At 39.6% G+C, this 18836-nt stretch overlaps 2 protein-coding genes across 2 annotated transcripts; one reads left to right on the top strand and one right to left on the bottom strand.

Moving 5' to 3' along the window:
* Window positions 1-142: 142 nt before the first annotated feature.
* Window positions 143-3971, bottom strand: mtx3 (metaxin 3). The gene is made up of 9 exons (XM_079566484.1): window positions 3865-3971; window positions 3193-3262; window positions 3035-3111; window positions 2872-2964; window positions 2607-2789; window positions 2448-2524; window positions 2196-2353; window positions 2034-2122; window positions 143-1068 (listed from the first exon to the last, which is right to left on the bottom strand). Exons 1-9 carry the CDS (start codon window positions 3952-3954, stop codon window positions 970-972), a joined length of 936 nt encoding a protein of 311 aa, XP_079422610.1. The 5' UTR covers window positions 3955-3971; the 3' UTR covers window positions 143-969.
* Window positions 3972-5269: 1298 nt separating this feature from the next.
* thbs4a (thrombospondin 4a) lies at window positions 5270-18690 on the top strand (the record flags this gene model as incomplete). The annotated part of the gene is made up of 23 exons (XM_079570483.1): window positions 5270-5345; window positions 5871-6068; window positions 6142-6389; window positions 6485-6587; window positions 6646-6737; window positions 8776-8827; window positions 8904-9121; window positions 9995-10132; window positions 10397-10477; window positions 10543-10695; window positions 10769-10873; window positions 10946-11053; window positions 12492-12651; window positions 13306-13424; window positions 13500-13552; window positions 14384-14468; window positions 14554-14650; window positions 15284-15462; window positions 16345-16393; window positions 16476-16672; window positions 17116-17288; window positions 18335-18474; window positions 18559-18690. 23 exons carry the CDS (start codon window positions 5270-5272, stop codon window positions 18594-18596), a joined length of 2862 nt encoding a protein of 953 aa, XP_079426609.1. The 3' UTR covers window positions 18597-18690.
* Between the last annotated feature and the right edge of the window lie 146 nt (window positions 18691-18836).

Raw genomic sequence — 18836 nt, 5'->3', positions numbered from 1 at the left:
CTTAATGCTCTGCTCGATTGATTTAATAAATTATTCTATTTTCAAGAGTTTTGTTTCTTGTTTGCTTTAATATTTTCTTTTTTTTCCCTTATTAACATATGTGAATGGTTAAATTATATTACAAATTGGAAAAAAATGCAAGGATATCGTCTTACTTTTATGATTTATTGCATTTATATGAAGATGTTTTCACAGCGGATGAAAACAACAGTGACAAATACATAAAAAATATCACTTACATTGGACAGTGTGGACGTCGCACAGAGACACCAGCAGTCATGAAGGCACATAAACAACACTACAGAAGGAATGTTTCATGAATGTTCAATTTAAAAGGTGTTTCTATATTAGTCTCTTGAAGCACAGACCTAGTAGCGTATGTGAACTTTGTCAGTTGAATAAATAAATAAAACAAAGACAATGTTTGACACAGACAAGTGGGAATATATCGTATTAGTTATTGATAATATGTCGCATTAGTTCCCTTTCATGATACTCTATATAAAGCCCTTTCTTTATGTCACTATAACGTTAAAGCTGTTCTAATTTATAAACTATTCCTGTGTGAGCAAAACTAAATATTCATATGCTGTATATGCACATATTTTTTACAGTACATACAATTAAGTCAGTCAAAATGTGCTCTGGTAATAAATAAACTATTTACAATGCTCTTACTCTCCACAATTGTTATATAGACAATAAAAATAAACTGTTGGAACTAAAAATCCAATGCTTCAAATTAAAATGGCCCGCATCCCATATTTTTCCCTGACAGTTTCCATTTCCCTTATTTCTAGTTAAGCACGTCTTCAGCGCGCTCCATGCTTAACCTCTTTCATGCATCCAGCCTCGTTAAAATCTCACACATGCACTTTCTCTCTTTCAACATCTTCAAAAACAATCATTATTATTTCAGTTTTTAGGTACTTGTATGTCTCACTGCTCTTTTTCCCATGAGGCTGCAGGTTATGCAGGGGTTGAGTTATTCTCATTTGCCAAACTGGGTTTAGGCTCTGGACGGTGCGGTCTGTGCTGAGGGCTGCTGCTGCGAAGGTTATCATCCATCTGAAATTAAAAAGTGTCCTGTTAAATCAGGTCTTTCCATAAATTTTTCAACCAACGACATTATAATAATTCCTTTTTTCATATGTTCATGTCTTTAGTCCTTCAGAAAGATGGCAATATCATTTCTCTTTGTGGTTTCCCAGCTGCCGGCTGCATAACGACATCCCTGACTCTGTCGTTACTGTGCAGAGATCCTTTTTACTTTTATTTTCTACTTAAAGGCACACCGCAGAGAATTTTACTTATAAATAAAATTGAAGCACTAGCATTTATTTTACAATACATCATTTCATCATTGAAAAATACCTCGAAAATGCACAAACAAACATGTGTGTTTGCTGTGAGCAGCTCAGCTTTCCTAAGACATGACTGTAACTTTACCGGGAGTGGGTAAGTCTCCAGCTTGTCTCCATGGAGATGTGACTAAATGCAGTAGAATTTGAGATTAAAACAGGTTAGGTTCCAATCCAAATCCATTCTTTGATTATTCCCTGCCGTAATAGTATTTTTATGTGTTGAGCTGGTCAATAGGAGCATGTGTTGCACTAATGGCAACAGTATAGTCCAAAATGTTACGCAGAGACTAGATGCAAGTTGGTCATTTTATTCTCACTACTGCCACCTCAGGTCATACGTGTAACTGCACCTTCTATATTAAGCTCGTGCATGAAGGCAATTCGAACCCGAAGTAACAACTTTTTGAGTGACAGTGCACGATTTTAGAGGCAGTTGTGGTGAATAGGTCTGGGCTCATTCTACACCTTAGGACTTTGCTGGAACATGTAGGGGGAGGAAAATATATAATTTTAACATTTTTAAACTCTAAACAGAACAAAATATATGTGTCTTGCTTACTCTATATGTAGCATTAGTTTAAAAAGTTGCACACTCATAACATAAAAATGCCCAAATTATCTTGAATTAGTGAAATTTTGAGGACACTGAAAAATGGAGAAGATCAGCACCTTTTCTATCAAGTTGGACTCTTTGTTCACAAGCTGAGTTAGCTTCTGAAGATTGGCATCCTTTGTTTCTTGAACGGAAGGAGGGGAACCTGGACAAAGGTGGTGATTAATTTTTGAAGCCGTACCGCTAAAACAAACTTAATGGGACAGGACAAAACTTACTGGGTTCACTGGAGCTGAAATGGACAGCAAGGATGTTGTCACAAAACTGAGTGAGGTTTTCCAGCTGACTGAGGTGGCTCTGCAGCGGACTGCTCGGAAGACCAGCTTTGTACAGTGGGGCCAAGAATCCGAACACAAATGCGTCTAGACTTGTCGGCCTTTAGAGGTTTATAGCAGAAGCAATTATCATAGGCTTTTAACAAGAACATGCATTAAAAGATCTCTGTGCTGTGATGAAACGTAAAGGCTTACGAGCTGCCAAAGAAGTAGTTTGCTGTTCCCAGTCTATACGAGAGGAGGTTAAGGCACTCTTTAGCATCACTGTAAAGCTGACACAAAAAAAGCAACACTTGATCAACTATTACAGAGATAACACCGTTATTGTCAACTAACAGAAGCGTAAAGCTTTACCTTTGCCTCTATTTCGTTGATTTTATTCAGTGGGTACTCTCCTTTGGTCAGCAGGATCCTGGAGAGGGCAATGTTCGCTTGGCGTAACGGGACCACAAAATTTAGCGGGAACGGAGAATGTGAAGCAAACCAGGGCCTTGTTACATTTGCATAGTTTTCTGCATCCACCCAGAATGTATGCAACTGCAAAAGCAAACAAGAAAAACAAACCTTTTCACAGATCTTTCATCATGTCCAATTTCTCTGAGTCAGGGATATTTTTTACCAAAGCCGGTCGGAGCTTTTCCTCCAGTAAAGCTATATAGGCCAGAGTGTCTGCACCCTGGCGTGCCGTTAACTCATAGTCTGCATTGAATCTCTGGTGAAGACAGTCAGATTAGCTAGTTTAACAATATAATATCAAGGTGGGTCCAAGTGTTTAACCTCACCTGCTTTCTGAGGAAGTTGAGAATCTGTGTAGGGTCTGTAACAGATGACTCTCCACATACTAACTCTGGGACAGTTGCTGTAAGTAGTAAAGTAAAGGTTTTATGTAGCTGCATTGCACTTTTGTAAGTTGATGAAAGTACAAAAATGACAGCCACACCTGAGAGGGTTTTCCATGTCCAGTCTATGGGAGAAGCTGTTACTTGAGCTCCAGAAAATTTTGAATAAGCCTAAAGAAATGCAGAAACAAAGCCAACAACTATTATGCACAAAAGTTAAATTCACACAAATGACATTTTGGGTATTTCGTCAGCCATTGAGCAGATTACTACTTCACTAACATCTTTCTAAGCTATTTTGTCAAGCAAAGCAATCAAGTAGGGTGTCACCAAGCGGCAGGATTACTACTACAACTACTACTACTACAACCAGTGACAGATGCAACATGTCCATGATAAACCAAAACGCTAAGAAGAGCAATTCTGCAGCCTAACTTTTTCATACTAGCCAACACACAACACGACATAAACAACGAAGACATACCAGTGAGAATGCTATTTTTAAAGCTGTTGACCTTGAAGAAGGAATAAATGGTCGCAGAAAAAAATGACAAATGCAGCTGCTCGACAAATCAAAGTGAAAGCAACAGAAAAGACAAACATATAGATTGCATGATTGGAGAAAGACTAGCATTGATTTGCAAAACAACCAAGAGAGAGTGATCGGACTTAGCATAACACGAGCTGTAAAAAAACCAAACGGTGATATTTGGGTACAATAACAAATCTGAAGATTATGATCATCTGGTTTATTGTTAAGGTGAAGGCGTTACCAGCACGATGAGAGACTCCGTGTGGACAGACGGCAGACCCCATCCGCCTCCCCAACACCGCAGCTCCATCAGCTCCATGGACAGCGCCATGTTTCCCTGAGGGGCTGAGCCTGACGTCATGACGTACAGCAACAACGTGATGGATTTTGCGCCGTGTTTGTTTTGATTTTTTTTTGTCTGGGTTCCCAAACTTTTTTGGCTGGGACCCCAGAAATTGACACGTAAACCACTCGGGACCCCCATTGTATAAAGTTATTGCCTAATTTCCTACTTTTAGGGCAACATTTTAAAACAGTTTCCTTTGAATAATTGAATTGATTTCACAAATTATAGGTTGTTTTACACTCATGTACTAAAAACAGTAGCATTTATCTTTATGTTTCATCTTGAAAATCATCAGGGGACTCCCACCCAAGGCCTCGCGACCCCCAAGAGGTCCCGACCCCCATTTTGGGAACCAGGTTCCCAACCTTTTTTCCTTGAAGCCCCACCAACATGTGCTGCCGTCGGGCCGCGCCATCCCGTCCAAAACTGTGGCCCCCACAAATAATGGCCAATAAGCGTTATTTCTAACAAATAAACTGAAATTGGAGTGCCTATGCACCTGTAGGCCTACATAATTGATTAATTTTACCTATTTGATTTGCTCAAACAATATCACTTATGACATGACCATCTGACCAGACAAAGCCCTGCCGTCTCAGGCACCACCCCCAGGTTGGAAACCACTGGTTTAGATGCTAGTTCAAATATATGTCCGCTGTGCGACATTCATGCGGTCTGTGAAGCAGCCTCATTAAGTGCATGGGCCCACACATGCCTAATTGGGACAACTTGGTATGGTATGGGTTAAGGTGCTAATATGTGCAGAATAATCTGACAGTTTCTTTACGAAGACTATATGTTTTCTATTTAAAAAGGCCTAATTGAGTTGAGAGTGTACATCATATAACCTTAGCTATCTCTTTGAATCTGCCAATAACATAGACCTATAACTTTTGGGTAAAAATGGCAGGGGAGAAAGGTGAGTCAGAGTTTACTGTCAATCATTTCTTATATCACCAAAGCGTGTTTCTCTTCAGAAGAGAGATGGAAAATCAGTTACTCCTGTTTCTAAAACTTTTGGAACAATTCCTGATCTTATCACCATCCACACCAGTCCAATATCTTAACAGGGCACATCTCTCCAAACTTTAAAAGTATGACCCAATCCATGCTACTTTCACAGCAGCTGTAGTGGACAGCAGGGCCCTCCCATTTGCTTTAAAAGCTGAGACCACTAAGCCACTGTACTTCTTCTGGGATTTTGCTCAAGCGTCTGGATCCTCATTGACTCTGTCCTTTAGTGGAACAACAACTTGGTCCAGTGGAAACTTGGTCCAGACTCTGGGAACAGTGAGTGAAGATGTCTGTCTCTGGAGTGGCTGCTTTGTGTCTGGTGCTGCAACAGCTGGTGCTCACGATCACAGCTCAAGGCATTGGTGAGTGCTGGACAATAGTTAACTATATGATTAGACAATTAAAGCATGTTTTGTGCAGTTTTATAACTGTTTGCACATTGATGCCTTTAATGGTGTGTTCACTGAAATGTTTCTGTGCAAATCTTTGTAACTGTAAATAGGCTATTAACATTTATTTTATTTTAACATTAAATCAAACTTTAAAAATGTATTGTGTTGTGACAAATATTTATTGACTCGTGATGTACATGTTTATGTTACTTGAATATTATTAATTAGTAAACAATCACATTTGCTCTGTCCAATGAAGTAATTTCTAACTACGCAGCTCTTGATGAAAAAGTGAGGCAACAACAACATACTCACTCACACTTAGTGTAAAATACCATGTCACACATAATAAAGTCCGGCAGTGCTCTGACTCAGCAGTAGCTATGTCCAAATCGCTTACAGCTGCAGGATTAATTAAAAAGCCAATGTTCAATAACACTTTCCATTTCAATAAAAATGCTGTTAGTTTTATTATGTTGACCATTCTGTTTTTAGTCTATGACCTGCTGGTGTCACCGGACTGCCTGCCAGACCTGCTCCAGGGAAGCTTAAAGAACAAGGGGCGGGATGAGGCGTTCCTCCTGTCCTCCTTCAAACTTCAGAGCAAGGCTCCCACCTCACTGTACAGTATAATCAACCCACGGGACAACACCAAGTACATCGAGCTGAGTGTGCAGGCCAAGCTAAGCAAACGTACACCTAACATCTTATTGATAACTTCATACAATGTTTGTGTTTTATTAATGTGATATTTTTGATACCTCAGTAACACTACGATACCAGAAGACAGATGGTAGATTTTCTACCAGCAGTTTGACTCTTCCGTCTCTGGCCGATGGGAGAGAGCACCACGTGATGCTCCATGCCTCTGGTCTTCAGCAGGGACCTCCTCGTCTAAACATCTATGTAGACTGTCGGCTGCTGCACACGGTCAATGATCTACCGGCTGCATTTGGCTCATTGCAGCCTGGGTCTAACAAAGTGGCACTCAGGACCCTACAGTCAAATGCACAGGTGACAAAAGACAATTCTTTTTGTTACTTCTTAGGTCTAAGTTTCATCTACCTTTGTCTGTTGCCTGTTCTAAACATGGTCTTTATTTTTACTAGGATGCCCTGACAGACTTAAAGCTGGTGATTGAGGATACTGTTGAGAATGTGGCCACTTTGCAAAACTGTCATTTGGGTCCCAGTGACCCTCTGCAACTGCTGAGTAAGTTTAACCAGTGTTCTGAACAAATTCATTGTTCAATTTTGCAAAATCCTCCTAGGTTTTCAGGAAACTAGGACAGTGCAGGACCAGGCCTCACTGTTGGAGCTAAAGGGAATGCTTTTGGAGATGAAGGAACTTCTTAATCAGCAGGTATTTCATTTAATTTGAGCGTATATTTGCTGTTTGTGGTAGTTAAGATATGATGCAGTTGAATCTCTAAAGCTTTATTTTGGAATTCACTTTCTTGGAAGAAAATGGTTAGACTCTTTTGACAATAATTCAATTTTCCATTGTGGAAGAGCTTTGATTGAAAACACAAGGCTGAAGTGTAATATTACATTTTCATAACTATTTCACCATATTGGCTTTAAGAAATAATTCCCATCTCGCTATTTACTTTAAAAGAGATTTCACATAATAACTAGAAATGCAATGGCTGCGCCATTGCGATTGACTGCGGAATTGCGGGAAGCGAATGCAGAAATTGCATAAACTGTTCAGATTGCATAAATTGCTTAATTTGCATAATAACATGTCATGTTGCATGAACTGTATAAACTGCATAAAGTGGTAAAATGCATGAATGGGTTAATTTGCATAAATTGTGTAAATTGCATAAACTCTTTCAAATTCATAAATCCTAAATGGCATAAACTCTTAAGTTGCATAAATGCTTTAAAATGCATAAACCGGTTAAATCCCATAAAGTGGTTACTTTGCATAAATTATTAATGTTGCATAAACTTTTTTAATTCCATAAACTGGTCAAACTGTTGAAATGGCCTCAGTGCTTGATTGGCAGAAGCTGCACAAATGGCTGAAAGGCCTGGAGTCTCCCCATTGGCTGGATTCCCCCATACACACTAATGCAAACATTTCAAACTCTTGTATAAAAAAAACTGGAAAACTGCAGAAGGCCAATTTTTTCTCAAAACCCACAAGTTGCAGAAGCTGAACATGCACAAAGTGCAGAAATTGCATAAAATGCAGAAAAAAGTGCAGAAAAACATGGATTTGCGGCAGCCCCATTATAAGTCAATGGGAAAAATCTCCGACATTTCGGCCGATTGCGGAAAAACCGTAAGTTGCAGAAGTCCCAAAAGTAATAGCACCCTTCTCCTCAACATGCGGAACATTTTGATGCATAACTTGCATGAATTGCACAAAGCATGAAGGTGCTGAAAGCTCTAGAAAATCGGGAAAAAGATGGAAGAGGAATAATAACTAGAAATGCAATGGCTGCGCCATTGCGATTGACTGCGGAATTGCGGGAAGCGAATGCAGAAATTGCGTAAACTGTTCAAATTGCATAAATTGCTTAATTTGCATAATATAATTTGCATAAACTGGTAAAATGCATAAACTGTATAAACTGCATAAAGTGGTAAAATGCATGAATGGGTTGATTTGCATAAATTATGTAAATTGCATAAACTCTTTAAAATTCATAAATCCTAAATGGCATAAACTCTTAAGTTGCATAAACGGTTTAAAATGCATAAATTGTATTCCATAAACTGGTCAAACTGTTGAAATGGCCTCAGTGCTTGATTGGCAGAAGCACAAATGGCTGAAAGTCCTGGAGTCTCCTGATTGGCTGGATTCCCCCATACACACTAATGCAAACATTTCAAACTCCCGTATGAAAAAACTTGAAATCTGCAGAAGGTCAATTTTTTCTCAAAACCCACAAGTTGCATAAGCTGAACATGCACAAAGTGCAGAAATTGCATAAAATGCAGAAAAAAGTGCAGAAAAGCATGGATTTGCAGCAGCCCCATTATAAGTCAATGGGAAAAATCTCCGACATTTTGACCGATTTGGGAAAAACCATAAATTGCAGAAGTCCCAAAAGTAATAGCACCCTTCTCCTCAACATGCGGAACGTTTTGATGCATAACTTGCATGAATTGCACAAAGCATGAAGGTGCTGAAAGCTCTAGAAAATCGGGAAAAAGATGGAAGAGGAATAATAATAAAGAACATGAAAACCAATAATTGACTGCGGAAGAATTCCGCAGTCAATCAATAAAGAACATGAAAACCAATAAATGACTGCGGAAGAATTCCGCAGTCAATCAATAAAGCTAAAATATAAACAACAATCTTATGTATGTAAAAATAAAGAAAACAAAGAATAACATTTAAATTCAATGAATATTCAATTCTTCTAATCTTCATGGTGTAGATAAAGGAGACAGGATTTCTGAGGAACACCATTTCTGAGTGCCTTGCTTGTGGTAAATCTTAAGTAAAGCTTACAATAATATGTTCATAAGTAATCCCACACGTCCTCATAGTTTGCTGTGTGTATAGGTTTTGGGGTGAATCCCACTAAACCCAATTTGCCTGAAACAAACCAACCTCCAGAGCATTTCCGCATGACGCCAGACCCTCAGCATGTAACTCAGTGTCCGCCTGGGACCTGCTTCAGACAGGACATGTGCATCCCCACAGGGACAGGGGGCTGGCGGTGCGCCCCGTGTCCTGACGGTTTCACTGGAGATGGGATTCGCTGTGATGATGTGGATGAGGTATTGGTGTTTTTATAGAATAAGTAGGGCTGCACAATATGAAAAAGCTGTCTGAATATATATTTTCCTAAACCATTTCAACACAGTGGGTTTCGTTAAATCTAAACAAAAATAATCTAATCGCGTGAAAAGACAAAATATGAAAATACTAAATCAGGACCAAAACAAGGCTAAATCTTGGCTTAAACTGGAGTTTTACATTTTTTACGTTACTCTGGGGGTCATTTGTCAAGACAGGTGCTAAATAGCGGGTGCAAGCTGAAAAACAAAATATACTATTTGGTTGGAATGTTGCACTTAATTTCTTAATTTCTGCCGATCCACTTTAGCATGTGCTACTTGCTTTGCACATGAGCAAATGTTTGGTAAATATCCTCTTAAGTGTTTTTTTAAAGGTGCATTATGCAACATTTTATGTGGAAGAAAAAGTTGATATTTGTGCGTATTTGACTTTTTAGTGACCCAGCGGCTGTATGAGTGGTCAGCATTGCGCCTTAACTTCCATCACAGTGGTCTCTTTGGAAGGTTTTCACTGCTAACGAAACCTCTCACTAGAAAACCTACAAAACAATTTATCCTGGAGTATTGTAGAGACCACCGTGATCGAAAGTAAAAGTGTCACACAGCCGCTGGGTCACTACAAAGTCTAATACGCACAATATCATCTTATTTTTTCACATAATAGTTGCATAATGCACCTTTAAACTGTGGTAGCAACAAAAACAGTCAATCTCAGATGAGAGCCCTCAGTAGCTTCTTGCGGTGGCGTCTCCTAATATTGCAGTAACAATAATTTGGCAAAATGTTGTGCAGCCCCAATGAGAAGCAATGCCAGCAGACGGCCTTTGACTGACCTTTCTCCTTAATATTTAGTGTAAGTTCAACCCCTGCTTTCCTGGCGTGACATGTGTGAATACAGCCCCCGGCTTTCGCTGTGAGAAATGCCCTCTGGGATACTCTGGCCCTGAGCTCACTGGAGTGGGTGTTGCCTATGCTCAAACTAACAAGCAGGTAACCCTCCGAAAGAAAATGCTGCATTTGTATAAACTTAAGCTGCATGTGAAGATATTTTCCATAATTCAGTTCTGAAGAGCTTGAGCTGATTTTCCTTTAAATGTAATCTGGTAATTTCCTGACTCAGACACCACAAAAGTTGCTAGGAATGTTCTGGAAAGCCTTTGATATAAAGACAAACTTAAGTTAATTAAGATACACCAGGCAAGTTTATTTGCAGAGCACGGTTTATGCACAAAGTAATTCAAAGCATTTTTGCAGGTGTGTGATGACATAGATGAGTGTCTGGGACTACCTGATAATGGCGGCTGCACTCCCAACTCTTACTGCTACAACACAATGGTAAAACAACTCTGTATGATTTACTTCTATGGTCCATAAGGCTAATTTCTCACTGTCCCATACAGGGATCTTTCTCCTGCGGTGGGTGTAAAACAGGGTTCACTGGGGACCAAACCAAAGGCTGTCAGGGCACCAGGCTCTGTGCCAATGGTTTACCCAATCCTTGCGATGTCAACGCTGGCTGCTTGTTGGACAGAGATGGCAGTATTATCTGTGTGGTGAGAGATACTATACTGACTAAGAAGCTTACAACCAACAGAGCATATAGAGATGACATGCCAATCTCTCTAGTGTGGCGTCGGATGGGCTGGCAATGGCTATGTCTGTGGACTCGACACAGACATTGATGGATACCCTGATGCGAAGCTGCCATGCTGGGATGAAAAGTGTAAAAAGGTATTCTCATCACAGTATTGCTATATGTATTATTTTACATTATGTACTACAACAGTTATTTCATACTTTCAGGACAATTGTGTATATGTGCCCAACTCGGGTCAAGAAGATGCGGACCGGGATGGGACAGGAGATGCCTGTGATGATGATGCTGACAACGACGGCATTAGCAATTTAGATGTAAGTTATTTTTCGATTTTTGTTTTGAAATAAAACAAAAATCTACATCCGTAAATTATTATTGCAATATTAGGTGACGCATTATCTATGAGAGTGGTTCTCAATCCACCATTACCCCATGACTGTAAGCTGCAACCCAAATGAGAATTTAATTTGTAATATACTAGTATGTAAGATACTGGAATTTCCCACAAACTAGTGTTGAATGAACATTAGATAAGCTTGTAAACCTAAAATTGAGATCAAAACAACTCAGAAACTGTAATTTTAATGGGCTCAGGTATTGTCCTAATACTTTTTCAGTAGGTGCGTTTCCAAAACCCACTTTTCACGACCCACCAGTTGAGAACCACTGATCTATGGGATATTATAAAGTCACTGAGGTCTTCATCGCTTATTTGCATACATCCAAACTTTCTCATGATTTTTGATCCTGATTGAAGCAGAACTAAGTAACTTATGCCCCTAGAGGCCATAAGCGCCACTGCAGGTGTTTTAGCAAATTGCGTTTTTTTCACTCATTAATTGTCAGTGAGAGTAAATACTACGCTGACAGAAAAGACAAAGAGAGAGATGGATATTGTACATCCAATTACGCAATGGAGATATTTTTTTCACTCAAACTTGGCTGTAAATACTGTTTGAAGTGGCGCTAGCCCACAGTTAGCTTTGCCCGTTAGTCTGTTCTTCTTCTTCATGATTCTATTAGTGTGTATTGGGGCCTCCGACCCGGTGCAGGAAAGCTGCTGTCCAGAGATACCAGGGGGAGACGAAAGGCCCCCAATCATACCATTAACACTTGTATTACCTCTAGAGGGACTAAAGGATTTATTAAGGTAAACAAGTTAGTACTGCTTTACGTATTTCTTTTTACGCTACCTGATCATAAACAGAAATCGCAACCAAAAAAAAGGTCACATGCTCTTATATTTTGTTGGACTGTCTTTAGCTTTGACACAACTGTGGCATTGTTTCACCATTTTGTATTGATGATGGGAGAGTGGGACCACTGCACAAAGTCCTCTCCAGCACATCCCAAAGATTCTGAATGTGGTTAAGATCTGGACTCTGTGGTGTTCAGTAATGTTTGAAAATAATGTCTTATGCTCCCTGAGCCACTCTTTCCAAATGTGAGCTGATGAATCCGGGCGTTGTCATGTTGGAGTGTGCCCGTGCCATCAGGGAAAAATTCAGGATGTTCAGGTGATCTCATTCTTTGGGCACATAGTGTTGCTGAACCCAGACCTGACCTACTGCAGCAACCCCAGATAACAACAGTTCGTTAAATCTATGTGGTGACTTAGGTGGTGGCTAGTCTAGTCTGTTTTGACGCAATTTGATTACTTAGTTAGAGTATATTGCATTTTTTTAATGCACAGTCCTGATAAATCATTTTACCAAAGTAACTGCTGTTTGCAATCATCTGAATGTCTTACAGGATAACTGCTGGCTGGTACCAAACGTGGACCAAAGAAACCGTGACAAGGATCTGCACGGTGACGCATGTGACAACTGCATAACCGTGGACAACCCAGCACAAATGGACACAGACCAGGACGGACAGGGAGATGAATGCGACGACGACATGGATGGAGATGGTGAACGGTTAATTCATTGATTAATCGTGCCACATACTTTTAGGGCAGTTCAATAATGGGAACTTCTACATTACTTTAAAATTAATACCCAATAAAGTTGTGGAGTATTAGTTGAGGATATAGTCCCTACCTGTGTCTACAGGCTGATCTAGTTGAATGTGTTTTGTAATATATGCTATTCAAAGTATTGTTTCTTGCTAATATGGTTTAAATGTCTGGAACTCCAAATAAATAGAGTTGAGTGTTGTAGGAAACAGGCTGAACTTTCCACATTTACAATAATTAGCTGTTCTGTTGTAAACGCCAGATTGCCCTTTTTTAATAGCTCTCAGTTCTTCATTTTCGTGCCCACCCATTTTGCTATCAATTAATTTACAAGTCCTCCATGCGCAGACCTCTTAATCATCTGGTTATTTAACTCGGGACCTGGATAGCTCAGCCCTTGGTCATGTCTGTCTCGTGTCTAAAGGACATTTTTTCCTAACGATTCTTTCTGCCAAGTCTTAACTGCTTCTGGAAAGTATTTCACCTTTCACAAACACTGCCATCTGGTGATGCATTTGACGGACTATGTTTGAACGCTTGGACTTTTTCCTCTGTTTCCGGACAGTTGTTGAAGTAAAAGCCCAACTTACCGTAAATGTCTGTTTTCAGGTTTGAGAAATAATGTGGACAACTGCCCACGGGTCCCGAATCGAGATCAGAAGGACAAAGACAGAGACGGGGTGGGAGACGCCTGTGACAGCTGCCCCGACATGTACAACCCAAACCAGGTAACTGCAATGAACAGCACAAATGACTGAATACAGGAAGCAATTTTGTGCATAATAACAGTGTTTGTCCCTCAGTCGGACTCGGACAATGATCTCGTTGGAGACAGCTGCGATGACAACATAGACAGGTACAGCCTTCACACGTCACTTTACACCAGAGAGGCACAACGTCAAGCTCTGAGACCAAATCTGGGCCACCAGCTCACACATACTGGCCCCCAGATAAACTACAGGCATACGGTGGACAGACACAAAAGAGATCTTATCATACTCAAAAATAACAAAACAAAAAAATAGAAATATTTCCTTTACAAATGTTTAGTATAAAAGGAGAACAGCCCTGTTTACAGATAGACAAGGAAAAAGAACCACCCAAACTTGCTACCACTGAAACACACCTACTATTTATTATGCTTTCTACAGTGCTTTTATACACCTTAGCATTGATACTGTTTTAATGCTTTTGAAAATATGGCTTATTTAGAAGGATAACATCAGTTGCAATTTCACCAGCTGCATAATTAGCATTTTATTTCAGAAAATATGAAGAAATGTTGGTCAGAAAAGTTTTTCTTATTTGAATATTTAAGCTGCTGACAGGAAGCAGTTTGACTAATTTCCCATTGACTTTACATGGTTGGCATGGCAACAGTTTACAATTGTTTACCTTCCTCTATGTCACTTCCTGTCAGTGTCCAATAAGGAAGTGAACTATAAACATCACAAAAATGGCCGAACTGAAGAAAGCTGGGCACAATCTTTAGCAGAATCTTTAGCTCTTACATATAATCGTGTTATCTATGCTTTAGAAAAACTTGTGTCTAGTGTGTGCACTTTAAGGTGCACTTTAAGGTCTTTGTAATTGTCACAGATGAGCACGACCTCATGGCATCAGCAGGTGGAGGGCACATGTTTTGAGCTCTTCAGAAGCGTTTATGTTGCTTCACCTTTTTCTTTAGTGATGGAGATGGGCACCAGGACTCCAAAGACAACTGCCCCACAGTCATTAACTCGTCCCAACTGGACACTGACAAAGATGGACAGGTCTGCATCCATTGTTACAAAATGCATGATTCACATTTGTTAACTGCAGATTCCTTTTGAAGTGTTTTGCTCGTTTCTTTACCAGGGAGACGAGTGTGATAACGATGATGACAACGATGGCGTTGTGGATGACGATGACAACTGCAGATTAGTGCCAAACCCCGATCAGAGGGACACAAACAGTACTGGCCATGTTTGATTTTCTATACCAGTGATTCCCAACCCTCGGGTCCCCCAAAATGTCCCAAAAACGTGTCTAAACGGATATAGGAATCAAATGATTGGATGTCAGATTTCTTTTCTAGACAATATTTGTTATCATCGAAATTAATCGAATGACATATTTTCTTTAAATACAGTAGTTTGTCAGGGTGGAAAGGGAGGGTCACTAATGTGTGGTAACATTGGTGCCACTGACAGAAAAGAGTTGGGAACCATTGGTCGTTACTTTTTATTTTACAGTGAGCTCACACTCCATCATTCATTCCTCTGCTTTATGTTGAAGTCTGATGCTAAAGATGTTATTGTATCTCCCCATACATATAGAGAGTACATTACTGTATATTGGGCAATGAACAGAATTTACCACAGACCTAAACTCTTATGAACACAACTATGGCTGATGGCAATAAAATCACATTTGTATAAAGGTTCTGAATACTAAAGCAACAATGACATTTTATTTATTTATATATTTATTTAGTATTACAATCAGGCTGTTTTATAATAAAATAGAAATAATTAAATGAAGTCTGAAACTTTGTAAACCCCTTTTCTTCTTGCATATAACACACTAATGTGTCTCTGTGTGTCAGACGACGGAATAGGCGATGCATGTCAAGGAGATTTAGACAAAGACAATGTTACTGACAAGATTGATCCCTGCCCGGAGAACGCTGAGGTGACGTTGACGGACTTCAGAGCCTATCAGACGGTTGTGCTGGATCCAGAGGGAGACTCCCAGATCGACCCCAACTGGGTTGTCCTTAACCAGGTGACCAAGAGATAATGGGCCATTTGTGATTTTGCTATAAATGTTTGGACACCAAAAGAAAACAGTATTGTGGAGAAGGGGTTGTTAGTAATCTGCTGTAATGACTCATGACATTAGTTTAGTTTAGTTTGTTTATTTATTTGAGCAGGGACAGTGTACAATATACATTAACCTCAAAGGGAGAGATGCATTGTACCAGGTTATAGCACTTGTGCTAATTTCCACCTGTAGTCCCCGGGGCAGACTGATGTCAACAAAGTCATAAAAATACTAATACAGAATAATACATTTCCCCAAAAACAGCATTAAAATCAACACACACTTCATTCATTCAAAGCATTTCTTGTTTACATTTACTAGTACAGTAATGTTATTTTGAACTCTTGTGTCCCACTTTGGGTGAGACTATTACCGTTATAAAGCTTTCACACCATAGTTAACTTTTATTGTGAAATGACTTTGGAAATCTTTGTTTTATTCCATGTTTTATGTGTTGGATTACGTCACTACTGAAACATAGACACTTTTTTCACTCAAACAGTGTTCATGCTGTAACAGGCTACAAATCCAGGCACTTAAGAGCACAATTAGGTGCATTAATACGGTTATTAACGACCTTACATTTAACAAGGGTTAAAACAGCTTTATTTTAATGGCCAAGCCAACATGTTTTGACCTTTTTAGATCTACTTTTAGACTTTTTCTTGCTTACACAAAAATGCTCCTTTAATAATTATGTGGATCACTCTTTGTTACTTCTACTGGTAAGTAAGTAACATTGGTATTGGCTTCTGACCTCTGATGTAAAACACATTTCATACACACATTTCTTATCACTGTTTGTGTAGTTGGTCGGGTATAATGTGTTTTCATTTCAAATAGGGAATGGAGATTGTTCAGACAATGAACTCTGACCCAGGCCTTGCAGTCGGTGAGTAACAAATACAGCCTGTGCTGCACTTATTCCAACACCAGTCTCTCCACTTGCTCTTTGTTTCTTGTTTGTTTTGCAGGATACACAGCGTTCAGTGGCGTCGACTTTGAGGGAACCTTTCACGTGAACACGGTCACTGATGATGACTACGCTGGCTTCATCTTTGGATATCAGGACTCCTCCTCTTTCTATGTGGTGATGTGGAAACAAACCGAGCAGACTTACTGGCAGGCTGCACCCTTCAGAGCCGTGGCTGAACCAGGAATACAGCTAAAGGTGTGTTTCAGTCTTACTGAGCAAAACACGTACATTCGGCAAATCTTACTGCAGCTGTAGGTACTTCTGAGTTATACTGAGTTGTTGCTGTATTTGACCTTCTAAATACTATAAGGCTTAGATCAAGCTCAAATCAGATTTAAACCAGGTCTCATGTTGGAGTAAATTGAGTGTAAACCATGTATGCAATATTACAAAACAATCTCTAGTTTCAATGAATAAAGTCTGATATTGCAGATGACTTGAATAGCACCTGAGGAAACACAAGTAAGGAAAGGAAAGAACACTTGAACGAGAGCATTTTTTACTTTTTTTGCTTGTGTGAACCATCAGCATGTCATACATCAGTGAAATGGTGTTGTTTAGTTTCTGAGCGCTTCTTGGATGAGGTGTGAACAAACACCAGTCACAGTCACAATACTGTCTAATCATTGAAAACGCAGGTGGTCAAGTCCAAAACGGGTCCAGGGGAGTATCTGAGAAACTCCCTGTGGCACACGGGGGACACTCCTGACCAGGTCCGGCTGCTGTGGAAAGACCCCAGAAACGTGGGCTGGAAGGACAAGGTCTCCTATCGCTGGTTCCTACAGCACAGACCTCAAGTCGGATACATCAGGTGCGTTTAAGTAGTTCTGCAATATGTTTGGACATACAAGAGAATAGAAACACTTCATGATTGTTATATACTATAAACTAAAGCCGCACTATTTTGGAAAAGTATCTAATTACAATTGTTTCCGGAAAGTGCTAGTAGATTTGCAATTTCTTTTAAAATCATGATTCAGTCCACTATGCATATGCCCTACTGATTTTTCTTACATTTACATACAATGTGAAAGCTAAGACCTACAAAACTTATCCTGACTTTTTTGACGCATTTTAATCATGTTTTTGAAGTGTGTTTGTCATATTTTCGTGTTTCTATTTCAGTGTTTTGTTTTTTGTTGCCTTTTAATCACTCTTTTGCCGGGTTTTTGTTGCTTTTCTGGCACGTTTTCATAGCTATTTTGACGATTTTTCGAAGAAACTTTTACATTTGGGCAAAGCCGAAGTGGAGAAAATGTGCTTGGTTCAGGTGGGGGTTAAAAGGTTAATGTGCTTGCGAATAATTGCAGCCCAGTCTACAGTACAGCCTTACCAAATAAAAGTCACCACCTGGATTTAACCAACTGTTATGATCATGGGTTTGCTGCAGCTGGTCAGGTCTCGGTTCAACACTATTCGCCCAAACAGTGACATCAGCTGAACATCCTGAATGAGCAGGTGATTCTATCAATGGAGCAAATTCCAAGATGACAATACCAGGCTTCATCAGGCTCACATTGTTAAAGAGTCGTTCAGGAGCAAGAGACATCATTGTTACACACGGATTGGCCAGATCTTAAACCCACTGACAATCTTAGGAATTTGCTTGAGACGGCTTTGCGCTGTGATCAACATGAATGCAAGATCTTGGTGAAAAATTAATGCAACACTGTTTTTTTTTTAATTGCAAGAGCTTAGTGAAATAATGCCACAGCAAATCAGAGCTAAATTTGGTTCAACGAGATATTAGAAAGTGTGACCTTTTGTTCTGTGGCGGCTTTCTTTTTTTATGTAGTTGCTTGAATCCTTTACAATGGAAGTGTCTGGAGAGTTTGCTTGTGCTGTGTTTGGCCTCAGGGCTCGGTTCTTCGAGGGGTCAGACCTGGTCGCAGACACAGGAGTCATCATCGACGTCAGCATGAGAGGTGGCAGACTCGGAGTGTTTTGTTTCTCTCAAGAAAACATCATCTGGTCTGATCTGAAGTATCGCTGTAACGGTAAGTGTTGGGCAATCTGTAGGAGATTACACAATCGTGCAGTATGCGCAGTGTGGCCTAATTGTAGTTTTCTGTTTTCAATAGACACAATTCCTTTGGATTACCAGCCTCTCAATGCTTAAAGTGCAGTGAAGTAGAGGGAGAAGGACATTTGTACATTATATGAAAGCGTTATTTTTGGTCATTTCTTCATGTCCAGTTAAACACATTCTTTGTTTCTTTGCTGCTTCATTTTTTGCATTTATCTTGTGTACTAAAACTACATGAATCTCAATAAAATGCTGAGAAATGCACAACTAAAAACCATTTCTCTGAAAAGTGGTTAAATATTTACTGAATGCACATGAAGCCAACATGGATTG

The sequence above is a fragment of the Gobius niger genome (genome assembly GCF_951799975.1).
Source record: "Gobius niger genome assembly, chromosome: 1".
NCBI classification, from domain to species: Eukaryota; Metazoa; Chordata; class Actinopteri; order Gobiiformes; family Gobiidae; genus Gobius; species Gobius niger.
Note: the sequence above shows the minus strand (reverse complement) of the source record. Positions and strands in the feature narration are given on the sequence as shown.

Bases quoted from the DNA above. Each gene is read 5' to 3' on its own strand.
- mtx3 (XM_079566484.1), bottom strand. From the start codon at position 3,954: ATGGCGCTGTCCATGGAGCTGATGGAGCTGCGGTGTTGGGGAGGCGGA. The intron at 2,965-3,034 runs GTGAGGTTAAAC...TGTCTTCACCAG, and splicing joins TCAACTTCCTCAGAAAGCAG to AGATTCAATGCAGACTATGA. The intron at 2,525-2,606 runs GTAAAGCTTTAC...TTTTTGTGTCAG, and splicing joins TCAACGAAATAGAGGCAAAG to CTTTACAGTGATGCTAAAGA.